Source organism: Hylobates moloch, unplaced genomic scaffold (assembly GCF_009828535.3).
Source record: "Hylobates moloch isolate HMO894 unplaced genomic scaffold, HMol_V3 SCAFFOLD_1, whole genome shotgun sequence".
Taxonomy (NCBI): Eukaryota; Metazoa; Chordata; class Mammalia; order Primates; family Hylobatidae; genus Hylobates; species Hylobates moloch.
Genome location: NW_026652276.1, coordinates 231,679,458 through 231,697,283, shown reverse-complemented (window position 1 = coordinate 231,697,283; position 17,826 = coordinate 231,679,458). Strand labels below are relative to the sequence as shown.

The 17,826-nt window shown below is 44.0% G+C and overlaps 1 protein-coding gene across 3 annotated transcripts in view; it reads right to left on the bottom strand.

The window, feature by feature from the left end:
• NUB1 (negative regulator of ubiquitin like proteins 1) overlaps positions 1 to 16,090 on the bottom strand; it is a 37,341-nt gene extending 21,251 nt beyond the window's left edge. The window contains exons 1-7 of one of the 3 annotated variants that reach the window (XM_032762244.2): positions 15,967 to 16,090; positions 12,228 to 12,346; positions 7,996 to 8,163; positions 5,763 to 5,821; positions 4,348 to 4,418; positions 1,304 to 1,486; positions 1,032 to 1,123 (exon numbers count right to left, since the gene is read on the bottom strand). In XM_032762244.2, coding sequence (XP_032618135.1) covers positions 1,032 to 1,123; positions 1,304 to 1,486; positions 4,348 to 4,418; positions 5,763 to 5,821; positions 7,996 to 8,163; positions 12,228 to 12,346; positions 15,967 to 16,036 — 762 coding nt within the window. In that variant the 5' untranslated portion in view covers positions 16,037 to 16,090. Of the gene's footprint in view, positions 1 to 1,031; positions 1,127 to 1,303; positions 1,487 to 4,347; positions 4,419 to 5,762; positions 5,822 to 7,995; positions 8,164 to 12,227; positions 12,347 to 15,848 lie in introns of all 3 variants that reach the window. The other 2 variants (XM_032762243.2, XM_032762245.2) reach the window with 2 other exon arrangements.
• Positions 16,091 to 17,826: the final 1,736 nt, after the last annotated feature.

Genomic DNA, 17,826 nt, shown 5'->3' with positions numbered 1-17,826 from the left:
TCCCAGCTACGCAGGAGGCTGAAGCAGGAGAATGGCAACAGAGTGAGACTCCATCTCAAAAAAAAAAAAAAATTAGCCAGACGTGGTGTGTACCTGTAGTCCCAGCTACCCAGAAGGCTGAGGCAGGAGGATCGCTCAAGCCCAGGAGGTTGAGGCTGCAGTGAGCTATGATGGTGCCACTGTACTCCAGCCTGGGTGACAGGGCAAGACCCTGTGTCTTAAAAAAACAAAAACACGGCAAGGTTTGGTGGCTCATGCCTGCAATCCCACCACTTTGGGAGGCCAAGGTGGGCGACTCACCTGAGGTCAGGAGTTCAAGACTAGCCTGACCAACATGGAGAAACTCTGTCTCTACTAAAAATACAAAATTAGCCATCCGTGGTGGCACATGCCTGTAATCCCAGCTACTCAGGAGGCTGAGGCAGGAGAATCGCTTGAACCCAGGAGGCGGAGGTTGTGGTAAGCTGAGATTGTGCCATTGCACTCCAGCCTGAGCAACAAGAGCAAAACTCTGTCTCAAAAACAAAAAACAAACAAACAAAAAACCCCATAGACATACTTAAGATTAAACCCCCGCCTACCTATTGCAAATTATAGAATAGGGAAAGAGTATGAGGAAACGGGAGAGATGTCAGAATCACCTGTGGACTTTTCCCAAACTACACAGTTTCCCTGCCCCTATTCTGATCCATCCCTTAGGGGACACGGTCCTCTAGGAAAATAAACTAAACATAAAGCACTGCTACAGGAAGCTGCATGCACTGAAGGCAGTGGGTCGTGTCCTCAGGTATGTTGAAAGTCACTGCTCCAGGACAGTGAGGCATGACATTTTGTACTAATGCACTGAAAAGCACAGGGTGAGGCCCACTGGATGCCAGTGCTCACCACGTGGTGACATTTTCTGTTTACAAGGCTGGAGATGGAGCACTGTTTCCAACCCTTTACAACACTTCCAACATAAAGTAACTAAAAACCACCTCTGCCCTGACAACAAATCTAAGAACAGGCCACACATTTCTCATAGTACTTACTTTTCTTTCTGATGGGGGAATTCTGATTGATCTGCCTGTCTGGTTAGCTATGTCTAAGTACGGTGTCATGTCTGGATCCACCACCGTCTCAGCTGCTGTAACAAAACCAAAAGGACCTCCATTAACTCAATGTTAAACAGTTGTGATGATGACAATCTCAAAAATGTTAGACGGTTGAGGTGAAACTCAGTGAGAGCCGTGATCCCCCAGCTGTGTGATCCAGTGCTGCCCCTAAGCAGCTGAGTGGGTGACAAGCCCAAAGCTTGGGGTACCTCTCTTTGCCAGTATTTCCAGTCCTCTCTTGGTCCTCTGAATTTGTTTTTCTTTGAGTTCGGCCTCATTTTGTTCCTCTTCCTCTAACTGGAAGTTTTTCCTCACATCCTCTTCAGACTGTTTTAGTTCAAGCACCATCGCTTTCACATTGTGAGCCACGCCTTGTTCTTCGAGGGTTTCCCCTATAAAATCAGAATCGCCTATTATTTTAAAAAGCCATTAAGCTTACCAGGTAACAGTCCATTTTCTATGTTAAATGGAATTGTTTTTATTTTTGAGACAAGGTCTCACTCTGTCACCCAGGCTGGAGTGCAGTGACACGATCATGGCTCCCCACAGCCTTCATCTCCTGGGCTCAAGCAAGTCTCGCACCTCAGCCTCCTGAGAAGCTGGGACTACAGGCCCATGCCACCACACCCAGTTAATTTTTCTATTTTTCGCAGTGATGAGGTCTCACTATGTTGCCCAGGCTTGTCTTGAACTCCTGGGCTCAAGCGATCCTCCCACCTCAGCCTCACAAAGTGCTGGGTTACAGACATCAGCCCTCGCTCCTGGACAAAATGGAATTCTTAATCCTGCATACCATCACACCACATAATTGCTAAAAATATGCCTACATTTGGTTGTAACTATGTCACTGTTAAACAGTGGTTAAAATCAGCTAACAACAATAGAATCAACTAAATTCATCTTTTCTAATCTTCTTTATTCTCAGCCTAAGACCAGATCAAAGCAACAAATATTTGATAATCTACTACAGGGAGAACACTGTGCTAGACAATATAAATGGAAAATGAGAAAGTATAACACACCTCTCCTACCCTCTAGTTGGAAAAATAATAAAGCCAATTCACAGCTACAAACAAGAAGCTGTACTGCAGTCTGTCATGGTTAAAAGCAAAGACTAGCAGGGCGTGGTGGTTCACACCTGTAATCTCAGTACTTTGGCAGGCTGAGGCAGGTGGATCACTTGAGCCCCAGAGTTCAAGACCAGCCTGGGCATCACAGTGAACCCCGTCTCCACAGAAAATAAAACATCAGCCTGGCATGGTGGTGCTCATCTGTGGTCCTAGCTACTCAGTGGGAAGCTGAGGTGGGAGGATTGCTTGCACCTGGGAGGTGGAGGCTGCAGTGAGCTGCAGTTGCACCACCACACTCCAGCCTGGGTGACAGATAGAGACCCTATCTCTAAATAAATAAATAAAAGCAAAGACCATGGGCTCCATCTACCGTTTTAACTCTGTGGCCCTGAATAAACTACCTATCTTCTAGGACTCAGTCTCCTCATACATAAATTAGAAATAAAGGGCAGAAATCAGTGAAACAGAAGGAAAGAAAACAGTAACAAAATCAGAAGCTGGCTCCATGAATAAATTAGCCAAATACACAAATCTAACAAAAATTATGTCAAAGATGCAAATAAACAAAATAAAAAAGGGTAAACATAGATGCAAACAGATTTTGAAATAACAAAATAATATTGTGAACTAAAAAACACAAATGTAAACACATTTCTGGAAAACTAGCTGGATTTTTTTCTTTTGAGAAATATGACAACCTTTCTAACATTAACACACAAAATAAAGGTCCACCAGTGGTTAAGCCATCTTGATTAAAAAAAGAAAGCAAGGGTGGGGGGAGGTCACCAGATTTTAAGACTGCAACAAAGCCACAGTAATAAAAAACACCACAGGGGAGTAGGAAGAACAGAAAGTATAGAAATAAGGCCCCCCAGAAAGGGTCACCACCAATCAGCGGGGAAAAGACAGACTATTTAATGAATTATATAGGAAGAAAAATAAAGGAACCCTTAGACTTTCTATAGAAAGGGGGACTCTGGACAGACTGAAGACCTCTTATAGATTAAGGTAATATTTAAGAAAATGTAGACTATCCTTGTGGCCCTGGGGTTAGGGAAAGGACTTCAACAAAACACAAACCATAGGCAATGGATTTGATGACATCAAAATCAAGGATTTCTGTCCAGTGAAGGATGGCACAAACAGAATTAACAGAGGGATGAGGCAACAGTGAAAAGATATCCATCACATCTAAAATAGACAATGGGAAATTGCTAGAGACGACGCTGGAAAGGAAGGCTAGGGTGAGCTGTGAAGGGCTATCTTAGATCAAGCTAAGAAATGTGAACTTCATTCTCAAGGCCACAGGAACACACTGAAAACCAATGGGCTACAGTGCTTGTATGGATGGCTGCAATAGCTAACTGGTCTCCCCAAGACAACTCATGCCACCTTCAAATACATTCCCCTACTGCGTGACCTTTCTAAAACACAAACAGAATTGTGTATCACTCCGCAGCACAGATGTCTTCCCATTTATCTTAGGAGAAATGTACTAACACTGAGTAAGGTCATCTAGTTTCTCTTTTCCCAACTGGGCAAGTCTTTGTTGCGGGGCCTGTTCTGGGCATTGCACGTTCGGCAGCATCCCTAGCCTCCACCCACTAAATGACAACAGCACAACCTCCTCCGTCACCAAGTTATAACCACCAAAAATGTCTCCACACAATGTCAAATGTCTCCTAGGAATTCACAGTGTAGCCTCTGCCTGCCCCTCCATCCTTAAAAAGCACTCCCCTCCCCTCACTGTCCACACACAGCCACACTGGACCTTCCTCAGTTCCTCAAATTCACACCATAGTGCTCTGCCATAAGGCTCTCAGTCTGGAACTGAGAGCCACCATGGCCTCCCCACTGTCCTCACACAGCCTTTGCTCTTCTCCCTCAAGAAGAATTTGCTGGAACTGGCATCTTACACTCAGCACACCTCACATTCCATTCTCTATCATTTTATCTAAGCTGTAATGAGTGTCTTTCTTCCCGCTATCATAGAGCAGACAATAAATATTTACTGGAAAAGCTATTTTCTGCTTTACATTTTTATTTTAGTAAACTTCTAAATCACTTTTGGATTATAAATGAAATAAAACTACAAATTTTTGAAAAGACAGTGAGAAAAAAAGGGAAGTCATTATTTCTATATTTGGTTCATTGAAAAATTATGCATACTTTGCCATACATACCTAGTTGTAGTTGCTTCTTATTTATGACAATTTTGATATAATTTTCTTGAAATCCAAAGGTTTCAGCTATTCTGTAAAATAAAACCAGTGAAAACTGCAGGAAAACAAAATTGTGATTTATTATCCATTAAAAAGACTTTAGCCAGGCCTGGTGGCTCACGCCTGTAATCCCAACACCCTGGCAGGCCAAGGTGGGAAGATGGCTTGAGCCCAGGAATTCAAGACCAGCCTGGGCAACAGAGAGATGCTATCTCTACAAAAAATTTTTAAAAACTAGCCAGGCCTGGTAGTCCATGCCTGTGGCCCTAGCTGCCTGGGAGGTTTGGGTAGGAGGACTGCTTGAACCCCAAGTTTGAGGTTGCAATGAGCTATATTCATGCCACTGTGCTTCAGCTTGGGTGACAGAGCAAGACCCTGTCTCTAAAAAATAAATATTTTTTAAAAGAAGGCTTTAATCATGATAGCTCTTTTATACATTTTATCAGAAACATCCAGGATTTCAACTGACTGACTCACAAACATCACAATAAAACCATCTTACTAGACGGCTGTTTGAAACTGTAGGAGACAAGGTCCTTTTTAAACTTTCTGTTTTACTGCTTGTTTCCTCGGGCAGTGGAGACCACATGTCTCCATGTGGAGATCCATGTGAACAGGAAGCCCTAGTTGCATATCCGGAGAAAATCTACCCCCTATACCTTCTGTGGTCTCCCTGGAGAAGCCCATAATGGGGGCTGAGCCACAGGATCTTCTATGCATGTGTGTTGAATGCCACTTCCTGAATCCACCCCTAACAGCCCTGATGTAGACCAAAGAAGGAAATGAGAAAAATCAGCTGAAGAAATACACCTGCTAGCTAGCCTTGGAGGTGCTCCAAACACCATTTTAAAACATATAAGGAGATGAAATAACCCACCAGATCTCAAAGTTAGCATTTCACTAGTATGTGGCAGACGTGTGTGTGTGTGTGTGTGTGTGTGTGTTTTACAGATGGGCCAACAGCCTGAAATCAGATAAAACACTGTGCTGAAGGTCATAGCAAGCTATTAGTACATTAGGAAAAAAATAATAATTCAAAACTAATGAGCTAGTGAGTACCAGGTGTCTCCTGTTTATATCACTCACTCATTCATTCAAACATGCACCAAGTGCCTACCATGTGATAGGCATGGAGTTCCCACCTGCTCGGAAGTTACACCAGGAAATAGTGTTTGCAAGTCTTGAGTCCTCACTTTGCCACTTACCTACCAGTGACAGCTCTAATAAGTCCTTCAACCTCAAAGCCTCAATTTTCTCTTTTATAAAATGAAGATAATACCTGCCCTACCTATATTAAGAGGATGCTCACAGAGGATCAGATGAGCCAATGTGAAAAGGCCCAGAGCACCTAGGACACAGAGCACACAGATACTTACTTGGACCTCAGTTCTCTGCCAGTGATGTGCAATCGGGTCTCCAACAAGTTTTTCCTATCCTGTTAAAAATAAGACAAATAAAGTAAAATGTACTTGAATTTAACACATTTTGGAGAGATCACCCTGTGAAATCAGAAAAGCTGACGGCAGAGGATATAAACTTAGTTCACTGTTAAGAACTAAAATGCTGCCTGCCTAGAAGTCTACTGAACATAACCAGCACAGGCTGACCCTGTGACCTGCACGTCCTCAAGGGGGCGGCAGCGTGGCACCACCAGGCAGGGCTGCTCAGAGGGGCCTGTCTCACACGGCTGGACGTCTTTAACATTTCAGAACATTTCCATCATCCCTCAAAGAAACACCATGGCCTGCACCCCATTCCCTCCCCTTTGCCCCCCAGCCCCTGGCAACCACTAATCCATTTTCTGCTGCTACAGATTTGCCTATTCCGGACATTTCATATAAATGGGATCGTGCAGTACGTGGCCTTTTGTGTCTGGCTTCTTCCCTGAGCATCATGTTTTCAGGTGCACCCACACAGTGGACGCATCAGCACTTCATTCCTTTGCATTGTGAATAGTTTTCCATCGTATGAATAGACCACATTTATCTATCCCTTCATCTGTTGATGGACATTTGGACTATTTCCATCTCTCAGCTACTGAATAGTGTTGCTATGACCATTCATGTATGAGGTTTTACATATTAATATATATGTGGGCGGCAAGCCACCCAGGTGCCAAGGCAAGAGACCGAGGGCACAAACTGTTCCAGTATAATAAAGAAAACATATAGAATAAGAATAGTTATACTAGAAATAGATTATAGATATGATTATATATGAATATCATTATTAGTTTGTAGTATTACTCTTTATTTCAACATTACAATAATCTTTGTTCTACAATTATAACCTAGGAAAAACCAGGCCACACAGAGATAGGAGCTGAAGGGACACAGTGAGAAGTGACCAGAAGACGAGTGTGAGCCCTCTGTTATGCCCGGACAGGGCCACTAGAGGGCTCCCTGGTCTAGCGGTAACTCCAGTGCCTGGGAAGGCCCCCATTACTTAGCAGACCTTGGTCTAGCAGTAGCGCCAGTGCCTGGGAAGGCACCTGTTACTTAGCAGACGGGGAAAGGGAGCCTTTCCCTGGGGTAGTTAGAGAAGACTCTGCTCCACCACCTCTTGTGGAAGGCCTGACATCAGTGAGGCCCGCCCACAGCCATCCAGAGGCCTAACCATCTCCCTGTGATGCTGTGCTTCAGTGGTCATGCTCCTGTTTCACTTTCATGTTCTGCTCTGGACACCTGGCTCCGCCTTCTAGATAGCAGTAGCAGAATTAGTGAAAGTATTAAAATCTTTGATCTTTCTGAGAAGAGCATAGAAGAAATAATGACGTAAGCTGTCCCCTCTCTGCCTCGGCTACCTAAAAGGGAAAGGCCCCCTGTCCGGTGGACACATGACTCCTGTGACCTTATCAATCGTTGGAGTCCTTACCCTGCCCCTTTTGCTTTGTATCCAATAAATAACAGCACAGCCAGGCATTCGGGGCCACTACCGGTTTCCGCGTCTAGGTGGTAGTGGTCCTCCGGGCCCAGCTGTCTTTTCTTCTATCTCTTTGTCTTGTGTCTTTATTTCTACGATCTCTCGTCTCCACACATGAGGAGAAAAACCCATAGACCCAGCAGGGCTGGAGCCTATACTCTTATTTCTTCTGAGAGTGCTGGCACTGATCCTCCCAAGAGGCCCTGGGTGCCTTGCCACAGTGACATTCCTAGATGCAAACTACCTGGCCATGGCAATGAGAGGAGGTGGCCCCACCCAGATCTCCTCGGCCCTGCTTGAGCACTCAGCAGACTGCCCTCTGACCTCTACTGAAACAGGAAAAGGATGAAGCCTTCTGTGCTGTGTCCTCTTGCACAGGCTTCTAGGAAACTTGGGAGTCCTTTATTCCCCATTATTTCTCAACGTTCACACTCTAGAAAGGATCAGAATGTGACATACAGCTCTGTGGCGTTTTAGAAGCCCAAGAGGGTCTCTAAAAGCCTACCTTGGGAATGTTCCAGTTTAAGAATCTGTAACATTAACTTTCAAGTTGATAAATTGTTCAATATGTAAAGTCACTTAAAGGAATTCTAACTTTGGATTGTAACTTTCAAAAAAACAACAATTTATTTGATCACATCACTAACCAGACATTAGTGCCTACTCAAATTTAGGGAAATTACTCACTTTTTTTAGTCTTGGTGGTAAAAACACCTCGATTGTAGCAATTCCCGTTGTTCTATAATTTTCATTTCCTGTTCCACGCTCGATTGCCTTGCAACGTATTTCTTCTATTATCTTTTCTACTTCATTTTCACAGCATTCTAGTTTGTCAGAGTACTTCTTTGCAAGGTCCTATCAAGAAAAATCAGAAAATGCAATACTGACTTAAAAAAAAAAAGGCAAAATATAGAAAAGGGCATGGAAGACTCTTAAGGCCATCAACTCTGATGAGTGGTGGTCGCCCCGTTACCCTGCAGTCCACACTGTGGCTTGACATCTTGAGAGGTGTGGAGTTTAGAGAGTCCAGGAAAAAGTGAAAACATTTATTTGAGACCGGGCGCGGTGGCTCATGCCTGTAATCCCAGCACTTTGGGAGGCCGAGGCAGGTGGATCACTTGAGGTGATGAGTTTGGGACCAGCCTGGCCAACATGGTGAAACCCCATAACTACTTAAATACAAAAATTAGCTGGGCATGGTGTGGGCGACAGAGCAAGAGTCCGAGTCAAAAAAAAAAAAAAAAGCAAAAAACAAAAACATTTATTTGACAAATGTTTTCTACCTACAAATAGTAAAAAAATAAAAATAATAATAATAATCGAGAATCTTCTAAGGGGAAGAAAAGGGTGGGCTATGACTTATATGACTGCAATCTATTTAAAAAGTATAGTGAACTGTTCAACTCCACTGGAGGGGAAAATGAAAAAAAAAAACAGAAAATATTCCAATTTTCCAAATTTGTGAGAACAAATCAAGTTGGACTTAAACAATTTTCTTAATGAAAATCTGTAAATCATAGGTACTAGTTGTAAAATTATTTGTAAGGGAGAGCTTTAGAATTGAGAAAAAAAAGATTGAAAGGGCTCAAGAAAGGATGGGAACCAGTTATTACTGAGAGCAAAGTCATTATGGTTCCTCCCCAAAAGAATCCAGATGGGGCCGGGCGCGATGGCTCACGCTTGTAATCCCAGCACTTTGGGAGGCCGAAGCGGGCGGATCACGAGGTCAGGAGATCGAGACCACGGTGAAACCCCGTCTCTACTAAAAATACAAAACAAATTAGCCGGGCGTGGTGGTGGGCGCCTGTAGTCCCAGCTACTCGGAGAGGCTGAGGCAGGAGAATAGCGTGAACCCGGGAGGCGGAGCTTGCAGTGAGCCGAGATCGCGCCACTGCACTCCAGCCTGGGTGACAGAGCGAGACTCCGTCTCAAAAAAAAAAAAAAAAAAAAAGAATCCAGATGAGTATCTCTAATCTAAAAATCTGAAATCGCCAAAATTCAGCATCTGGAGATGCTCAAAGGAAATGCACACTGAAGTATTTTGAATTTTGAATTTTCAGATTAGGATGCCCAACTGGTAGATATAAAGCAAACACTCTAAAATCCAAAACACTTGCAGTCCCAAATATTTCAGTTATGAGATACTCCTCTCAATCTGTATCTGCATTTGAGGTTAATGTTTCATTAAACATCTCATAAAACAGTAAACACTTCAAAAAACCCTAAAGGTCAAGGTTTCATTAAATTCATAATGTAATACCATATAGTACGTAAAAATTATGGTGTAAGCATAAACTTATGACAGAAGAGATGTTCATGATAAAAGTGAAGTTGGAAAACTTTATAGATATGAGTATAGGTTGAGCGCGATGGCTCATGCCTGTAATTCCAGCACTTTGGATGGCAAGGCGAGAGGATTGCTCAAGCCCAGGAGTTCAAGACCAACCTGGGCAACAAAGTGAGACCTCCATCTCTACAAAAAATAAAAATATATCAGCCAGGCATGGTGGCATACACCTGTAGTCCCAGCTACTCCCAAGGCGGGGGTGGGAGAATCACTTAAGCCCAGGAGTTCGAGGCTGCAGTGAACTATGGCCATGCCATTGCACTCCAGCCTGGGCAACAGACCAAGACCTTGTCTCGAAAAAAAAGGAAAAAGAAATTTTGCAAGTAACATAAACCTATATATACTTTTTTTTTCTTTTAGAGACGGGGTCTCACTATGTTGCCCAGGCTGGAGTGCAGTGGCTATTCACAGGTGGGACCATAGCATACTACAGTCTCCAACTCCTGGGTTCAAGTGATTCTCCTGCCTTAGCCTCCTGAGTAGGTGGGACTACAGGCATGCGCCACTGTGTCCAGCAATACATTTTTTTAATAGTTACGTAGGAAAAGAGGAAGAATATACCTATGTTAATGATGTTTAACATATTTTAAAAATACATTCTTGATATTTTTGTATTTACATACTTTTTAAAACCTAGTATATATTATAAATACTTTTTTAAAAACTTTCTATAATTTTCTAGAAAACCTAACTAGTGAGGATTTCTTTCTTCCTCCTGTCACCAGCCAGTTCTAACATCAACTGGAAGTCCTACAATTCAATTCTGACACTAACTACCCAGAGTCAGCATTAGACTCCACAGGTTTAAGGGCTCAGTCCACAAAAAAGCCCTAACTTCAGATACCAGTTACCAAGTATCTGGTCCCCAGGTTACCCATACTTTTGTCTGACTTAGCTACAAAGTCGAGGGTTCACACAAGCACCCCCTTCAGGTTCCATGATTTGCTAGAACAACTCACGGAACTCCAGAAAATGGTATACTTATGAATATAGTTCATTACAAAGGATACAAATGACCAATCATATGAAGAGGTACTAAGGCAAGGTCTGGAAGGGTCCTGAGCATAGAAGACTCTGTCCCATGGAGTTGGGGGTGTACAACCCGACATGTGGATGTGTTCACCAATTTGGAAGCTGCCCAAAATCTGTCATTTAGGGGTTTGTATGGAAGTTTCATTTTGCAGGCCTGATTAAATCACTGACCATTAGTATTAGTCATCAGCTCAATCTCCCCTTCCCAGAGGTTGGAGGGGAGGGTGGAAAGTTTCAAGTGTCTAATCACGGCTTGGTACTTTCGGTGACTAGCCCCACCCTGAAACTATCTAGGGGCAACCAAGCCTCATTAGCACAAAGGTTGCTCCTATCATGCTTACTACTTAGGAAATCCCAAGAGTTTTGGCTCTGCCAGGAACCAGGGACAAAGGCCAAATATTTTTCCTTTATGCCACACCTAGTTTCTAAACCAAGAGACTGTAACAAGTAAATTCAGAAGGTGGGTTGCAGGCCGGGCGCGGTGGCTCATGCTTGTAATCCCAGCACTTTGGGAGGCCGAGGCGGGCGGATCACGAGGTCAGGAGATCGAGACCACGGTGAAACCCCGTCTCTACTAAAAATACAAAAAAATTAGCCGGGTGTGGTGGCGGGCGCCTGTAGTCCCAGCTACTCAGAAAGGCTGAGGCAGGAGAATGGCGTGAACCCGGGAGGCGGAGCTTGCAGTGAGCCAAGATTGCGCCACTGCACTCCAGCCTGGGCAACAGAGCGAGACTCCATCTCAAAAAAAAAAAAAAAAAAGAAGGTGGGTTGCAAAGAAAAAGTGAGGCCTGCCTGGAACAGAAGAAAGAGAAGAACTAGGACCCTAATACAGTTTGTCACCTCCCAAGCACATCATTATGTCACAACACAGAGCAATTTAATGCCTCATGACAATCCTTAGTCCCTGATAAATGTTACATCATGTTCAGGATACTCTGACAGCAGAGAAGTACATGCTAGGAAATTCCAGTATGATAGATTTCTGGCAAAAATGAGTACTGTTTCTCTGCTTAGAAAAGCAAGCAGACTTCAGTTTCTAGAAACATCACTTACATACAATATCATTTCTGATGATGCCATGAAAAACTGAGATACAACTGTTAGAAAAAACCTATTTTGGAAAAATGAACACCGATAGTGATAGCATCAAAAAAACTGGGGGAAAAAGGAGCGACTGTTTCACAGCAGATGACTGAGAATGAGCCAACACACTGTCACTTTGAACACACAATGCAATTACTTACTGGCACCAATACTGTTGCACTAACGGGTCAAAATGAGTTCCAGATAAATAATGTTATGTAATCCTGTGATGGTATTAAAAATATATGCCTGAAAAATTAGATAACATCCTCATGTGAATAAAATATTAATAAACAAAAATAAGGTTGTCAGTTCCTAGTAAAAAGTGGGTACCCGCTCACCACTAATGCTTTTGGTTATGCCAAAAGTTTATATGGTCATGCCTGACAATTCAGAATCTTATTTACCAAGGAGATTTATAATGCTGCTAATTATTGATGTCTTAAAAGAAAAATACCTTTAATGCCAAACCAACTTTTTTATTTTCATCTGTATATGGAGGTTTCCAAAGTTGAATCCTGTCTTCCCTTAAAAACTGGGTCAATTTTGCTTGAAGATATTTCTTTTGTGCCATCCCTGAAAGCAAAACAATACATTAATAAAACTCCACACCGCATTTTAAAATGTTAATAACTTACCTACACGTTAAGGTGTTTTGTTGGGTAAGCAAAGCTCCCTTCCTCTGTCATTAAATATAAATTACTATGGTTTAAACGAACTCCAGACTTCTCTAAAAATATATATAGAAATATATGTTCAATTATATATATTACATATATACAATATGTATTTCAAAGTTGCTAATATGTAGCAAGGATTATTACATGTTTCTATTTCTTAATCTGCTATTCTGTTATCTAAGAGAAACGAGAAAATAAGAGAAAGATAAATCCCTCGAGACGTGAACTTCTTTTTTTTTTTAGACGGAGTCTTGCTCTGTTGCCCAGGCTGGAGTGCAGTGGTGGGATCTCGGCTCACTGCAACCTCTGCCCGCTGGGTTCACCCAATTCTCCTGCATCAGCCTCCCTAGTCACTGGGATTACAGGCATGCACTACCACGCCCAGCTAATTTTCATATTTTTAGTAGAGACAGGGTTTCGCCATGTTGGCCAGGCTGGTCTTGAATTCCTGACCTCAAGTGATCCACCCACCTTGGTCTCTCAAAATGCTGGGATTACAGGCGTGAGCTTGTAAATTCTCTCATACTTTGGCTAGTTTAACATAAAACAAAAGGCCAACCATCCTGATAGTTAAATATAAAGAAAAGCTTGCTTGAACTGTGAACTATCAATAATAAATATTTTCGGATGGGTGTGGTAGCTCAGGCCTGTAACCCCAGCACTTTGGGAGGCTGAGTTCAGGAGCTGAGGTCAGGAGTTCGAGACCAGCCTGGCCAACATGATGAAACCCTGTCTCTACTAAAAAAAAAATATGAACAATTAACCAGGCGTGGTGGCAGGTACCTGTAATCCCAGCTACTCAGGAGGCTGAGGCAGGAGAATCGCTTGAATCCAGGAGGCAGAGGTTGTAGTGAGCCGAGATGGCACCACCGCACTCCAGCCTGGGCAACAGAGTGAGACTCCATCTCAAAATAATAAATATATAAATATTTTCTATGTCAGAATTTTTTAAATTAAAAAGATTACAATGCTAGGGAAATTTTGCATATTTTCTGATTAACAGCCTAACGGCACATCTACTATTTTTTTTTTTTTTTTGAGACGGAGTCTCGCTCTGTCGCCCAGGCTACAGTGCAGTAGGCACGATCTCGGCTCACTTCAAGCTCCGCCTCCCGGGTTCACGCCATTATCCTGCCTCAGCCTCCCCAGTAGCTGGGACTACAGGCGCCCGCCACCACGCCCGGCTGATTTCTTGTATTTTTAGTAGAGACGGGGTTTCACCATGTTGGCCAGGATGGTCTCGGTCTCCTGACCTTGTGATCCGCCCGCCTCGGCCTCCCAAAGTGCTGGGATTACAGGCCTGAGCCACCGCGCCCGGCCCTACTATTCAAATCTAACACTGATCAGATCATTTTACAGCTGAGAAAACCAGGGCCCTGAGTTTGTACCATGACTCAGGCAAAGACACAAAATTAGGCAGCATCTTAACGAGCACAACTTCCACCCACAACACTGGACTCTGAACTTCCGTCATGGAGTCCCTTGCTGCTTGCCTGTTCCAGGTATGTAACCTGTCTCTCCCAAAGAAGTACGTGCCGCGATGGCGCTGTCTACTCATCCCATACTAGCACAGCAATTCAAAGGTGCGAGTGAGGCGGCTGAGATGTGAGGCAGCTGGCAGGAGTAGCGCAGCGCTTTAAGGTTTCCCAAATCAGACAAGCAATAAGTAAAGAAAAATGTTATTAGCCCCTGAATGATGAAGACAAGTTCTAGAGAGTGGAAAAAATATGAGTTAATATTACCGAGATAAATTTCTTTTTTCTATTGAGGGCCAGTATTCCACATCCCCCCTAACCCAATTCATACAACTTGGAAATCTTTGAAAACTTTGGTAGCTTGTGTATTTCATAAACAAATATTTTTTAAAAGAAAGTTCAAATCTATTTTATGTCACTGCGGGGACAAGAATTAGGTTAATCAGGGCAGGGAGGAGAAAAAAGAGGAAGGAATAACACAGCCAAGGAGGTTGCTGTGTGCAACCCGGGTGGCCCATGGGAGAATCCTCCATTTTTCAAGCACTGACAAACGGCTTATCACAGCAAAGCATATTAGTACTTAGAGCGTTAGCTTTTCAAACACAAATAACTTAAAAGACTACTTTACATGCTACTCATGAATCAGAAATTCTGAATAAAATATCACAGCAACCCTACTGTTTCCCCACTGGGGGACAGTAATTTCACAGGCTGGTTACTGGAGCCAAGCAATTCGAAAGGCTGATGCGGTACTCAAAGATGCCATCCAAGGCCGGGCGCGGTGGCTCACACCTGTAATCCCAGCACTTGGGAGGCCGAGGCCAGCAGATCACCTGAGGTCAGGAGTTCAAGACCAGCCTGGTCAACATGGTGAAACCCCATCTCTACTAAAAAAAATAAACAAATAAAAATTTTTTAAAAAGATGCCATCCAAGCCACCACTTGACAGAAGGACGAAGGAGTGTTACAAACCTAGTGCGTGTCAGACACTCCAGGGAGCAAACAACAGCTCCAGGGTTACACTGAATAAGATTTAATGTTAAAAAAAAAATTAAACCACTCTCTTGAAACTTAAGAAACTTCAGTTATAGACAACAGAGTAAGTGGTGACATATTTTAAGTCAAGTTTAATAAGTCAGTTGTTTTTTGTTGTTGTTGTTGTTTTTTTTTTTTTTTTTTTTTTTTTTTGAGACGGAGTCTTACTCTGTCTCCCAGGCTGGAGTGCAGTGGCGCAATCTCGGCTCACTGCAACCTCTGCCTCCCGGGTTCACGCCATTCTCCCGCCTCAGCCTCCTAGTAAATTTTAACTGAAATGAGAACTGAAAAAGTTTCACGCATGCCATACAATGTTTCACATTGTAACTAAGAAAAGACGAAACTCATTAATATCACTCCCTGGTCCAAACAGAAAGGGAAACGTTATAACGATCCTTTAAAAATTTCACTTTCACTTTTGTAATGAATCGATCAATGCCACATTTAGCCACAGCTTTTCAAGTATACATTATATATAGTTGAAACACAACTACATCTAGTCAAGACACATTCATTTTTTCTTAGGAAAATGAAAGATTCTTGATTAAAAATAAAAGGGAAGGAGGGGAAAATGATAGAATCAGGTCGTCAAGGTTCGAGAAAATCAAGTGTCTTGTCATTAAATAGCAAAGAAAATCTGGCTTTGATTGCAAATAAATCCCAAATGGTATACTCGGAGTGTTACGATTCAAGTATAGCATTTGGCTAATTTTTTATAGACATATTTATTCCTTTCTCTCCCCAAACCAATACACTCAATATTTTCTTTTAAATACCCCACACCTCTGCCTAACTCAGCGCAAACCAAAGGGCCCCGAACGGCCAGCGCGTCCCGAAGCCCGGCCCGCCGCTCCCGGCCCCGGCCCAGCTCCACGCATGGGTGCTCACCCCTGCCCCGCGGCCGCTCCACCCCGGGCCAGGAGAGGTGCCCAGTCGGACCGGGACCCGGGCGCCAAGCAATGCTGCTGAGGCTGGGGTCGGAGACACTCGGCCGCCGGGTCCTCACCTGCGCCACGCCACGCCCGCCGCGACCAGCAGAGTGCCCGGATGTGGCGGCAGCCGCCGTTTGTTTTCATTCCGGGTGAGGCCAGCCCCGCCCCCGCCGCCGCTGCTGCCTTCGCCGCCGCCGCAGCTTGGAAAGAGGGTTGTGGGCGTGGCCAAGGCGAAGCGTGGGTACGGTTGTGTGGGCGTGGTTACCGCGGGGCGGAGCCGCGACGGGGCGGGGCTAAGTGGAGGCGGGGCTGGGCGAGGATGTGGCCTTGTGGGGCGAGGACCTGGGAGTTGGTGTCCGACGCCGCTCCAGGCTCAGGCTTCCAGGACCTCCCGCCCGGGCCCAGTTTGCCAGCCATCAAGAGGAAATGGATCCTGGCTTTGTTTCTCCAGAATCCTTGAAAGAGGCTGGGGGAAGGGTCGGGACCGTCCCAACCCTCATCTCATTCCTCAGCCTAGGCTGGACCCCCTCCCTAAACCAGCGGCTTTTCACCCTGCCCTCCACAATCCCACCAGGGGCTTCCCTGGGGTGAAATTAGGCTACTTCCCGGGAATTTCCTCCCCCATGCTGTCCACGGCCACTAGGGACCACAAGACCTAGGGAGCTCTGCCTACTTCCAAGGTCCTATTCCCAAGGCTGTGTTCAGCAGTGAAGCTTCTATTTTATTATCAGTTATTGCTGCTAATCTCTTACTGTGCCTAATAAATTAAACTTTTTCTTAGGTATGTATGTATAGGAAAAATGTAGTGTGTATATATATAATATACAGATATATATATAAAATGGGGTGCAGTACTATCCGAAGTTTCAGGCATCCACTGTGGGTCTTGGGACATACCATCTGTGTGTGGATAAGAGGGGACTGCTGTAACCTTGCAGTGACCAATCCGTTTTTCGTTCCCTGTTGCTGCTTTCTTTAGCCCTTTTCTACCTATAAAGCCCACCTCCTCTGCCCAGCTCATTGGAGCACCGTTTCTAAATTTTTAGAGAAGATGCCATCCTGATTCATGAATCAATAAAAACCAATAGATTTTTAATCTAAATTTGTGGTAATTTTGACTTCTGACAAAGGGATATCAAATAACTGTACAACCGCACCAGACCAATCTGATTCACCTTTTATATACCCAAGTTGTGAGTTGTTTTTCAGTTGCACGGACTCCCAGATGGAAGGTTTCACACGTAAACTGAGGATGCCCAGATGAACCAAGCATGCAACCAGGGGCAGAACCTGAGAGCTCAGATCAAAGCAGAGACTGAATTAAGAAATGGGCACTACATGGTGAGATCCAGAATGCAATCAGATCAAGCCCTGGCGTCACCCCATGGCAGGGTCCAGTCAGATGAGCATCCCAGCATCACCTCATCGCAAAATCTAATCCGATCATGCGTCATTACCCTATGCTTATAAAACCCAACCCAGCCCCCAGCTCAAGGAGACAGAGCTGAGGGTTTCCTCATGTCTCCTTGACAGTCAATTCACAGTAAAGCCTTTCTTTTCTCAAAAGCCAGTGCCGTGGTGTTGGCTTCTAGCACATCAGAAACAAGCCCGTTGATTGCTCAGTAGCAATTGCAGCAAGGTAGAAGGACAACAGAATCTGTTCTGACATTGTTTTCTGAGGGCTTTCTCTGAGATGAGTAACAAAGATAGTTTCACTTTTACATTTACATAGTAGACTACCAGGAAATTGAATGTCCATGCTCAGATGTGATAGAGCAGCTTGCAGTAGACCAAGCCTCCCACTAACAACTAGAAAAGCCAGAAAGCAAAGTCAGAAAACATCTGTTTGAAGGCAGTGGAAGCTGCTGAGGCAAGAATGGGGGGACTTGATATTCCAGAGAATGAGGAAACTTCAAGGAGTGAGCTAATGTCTG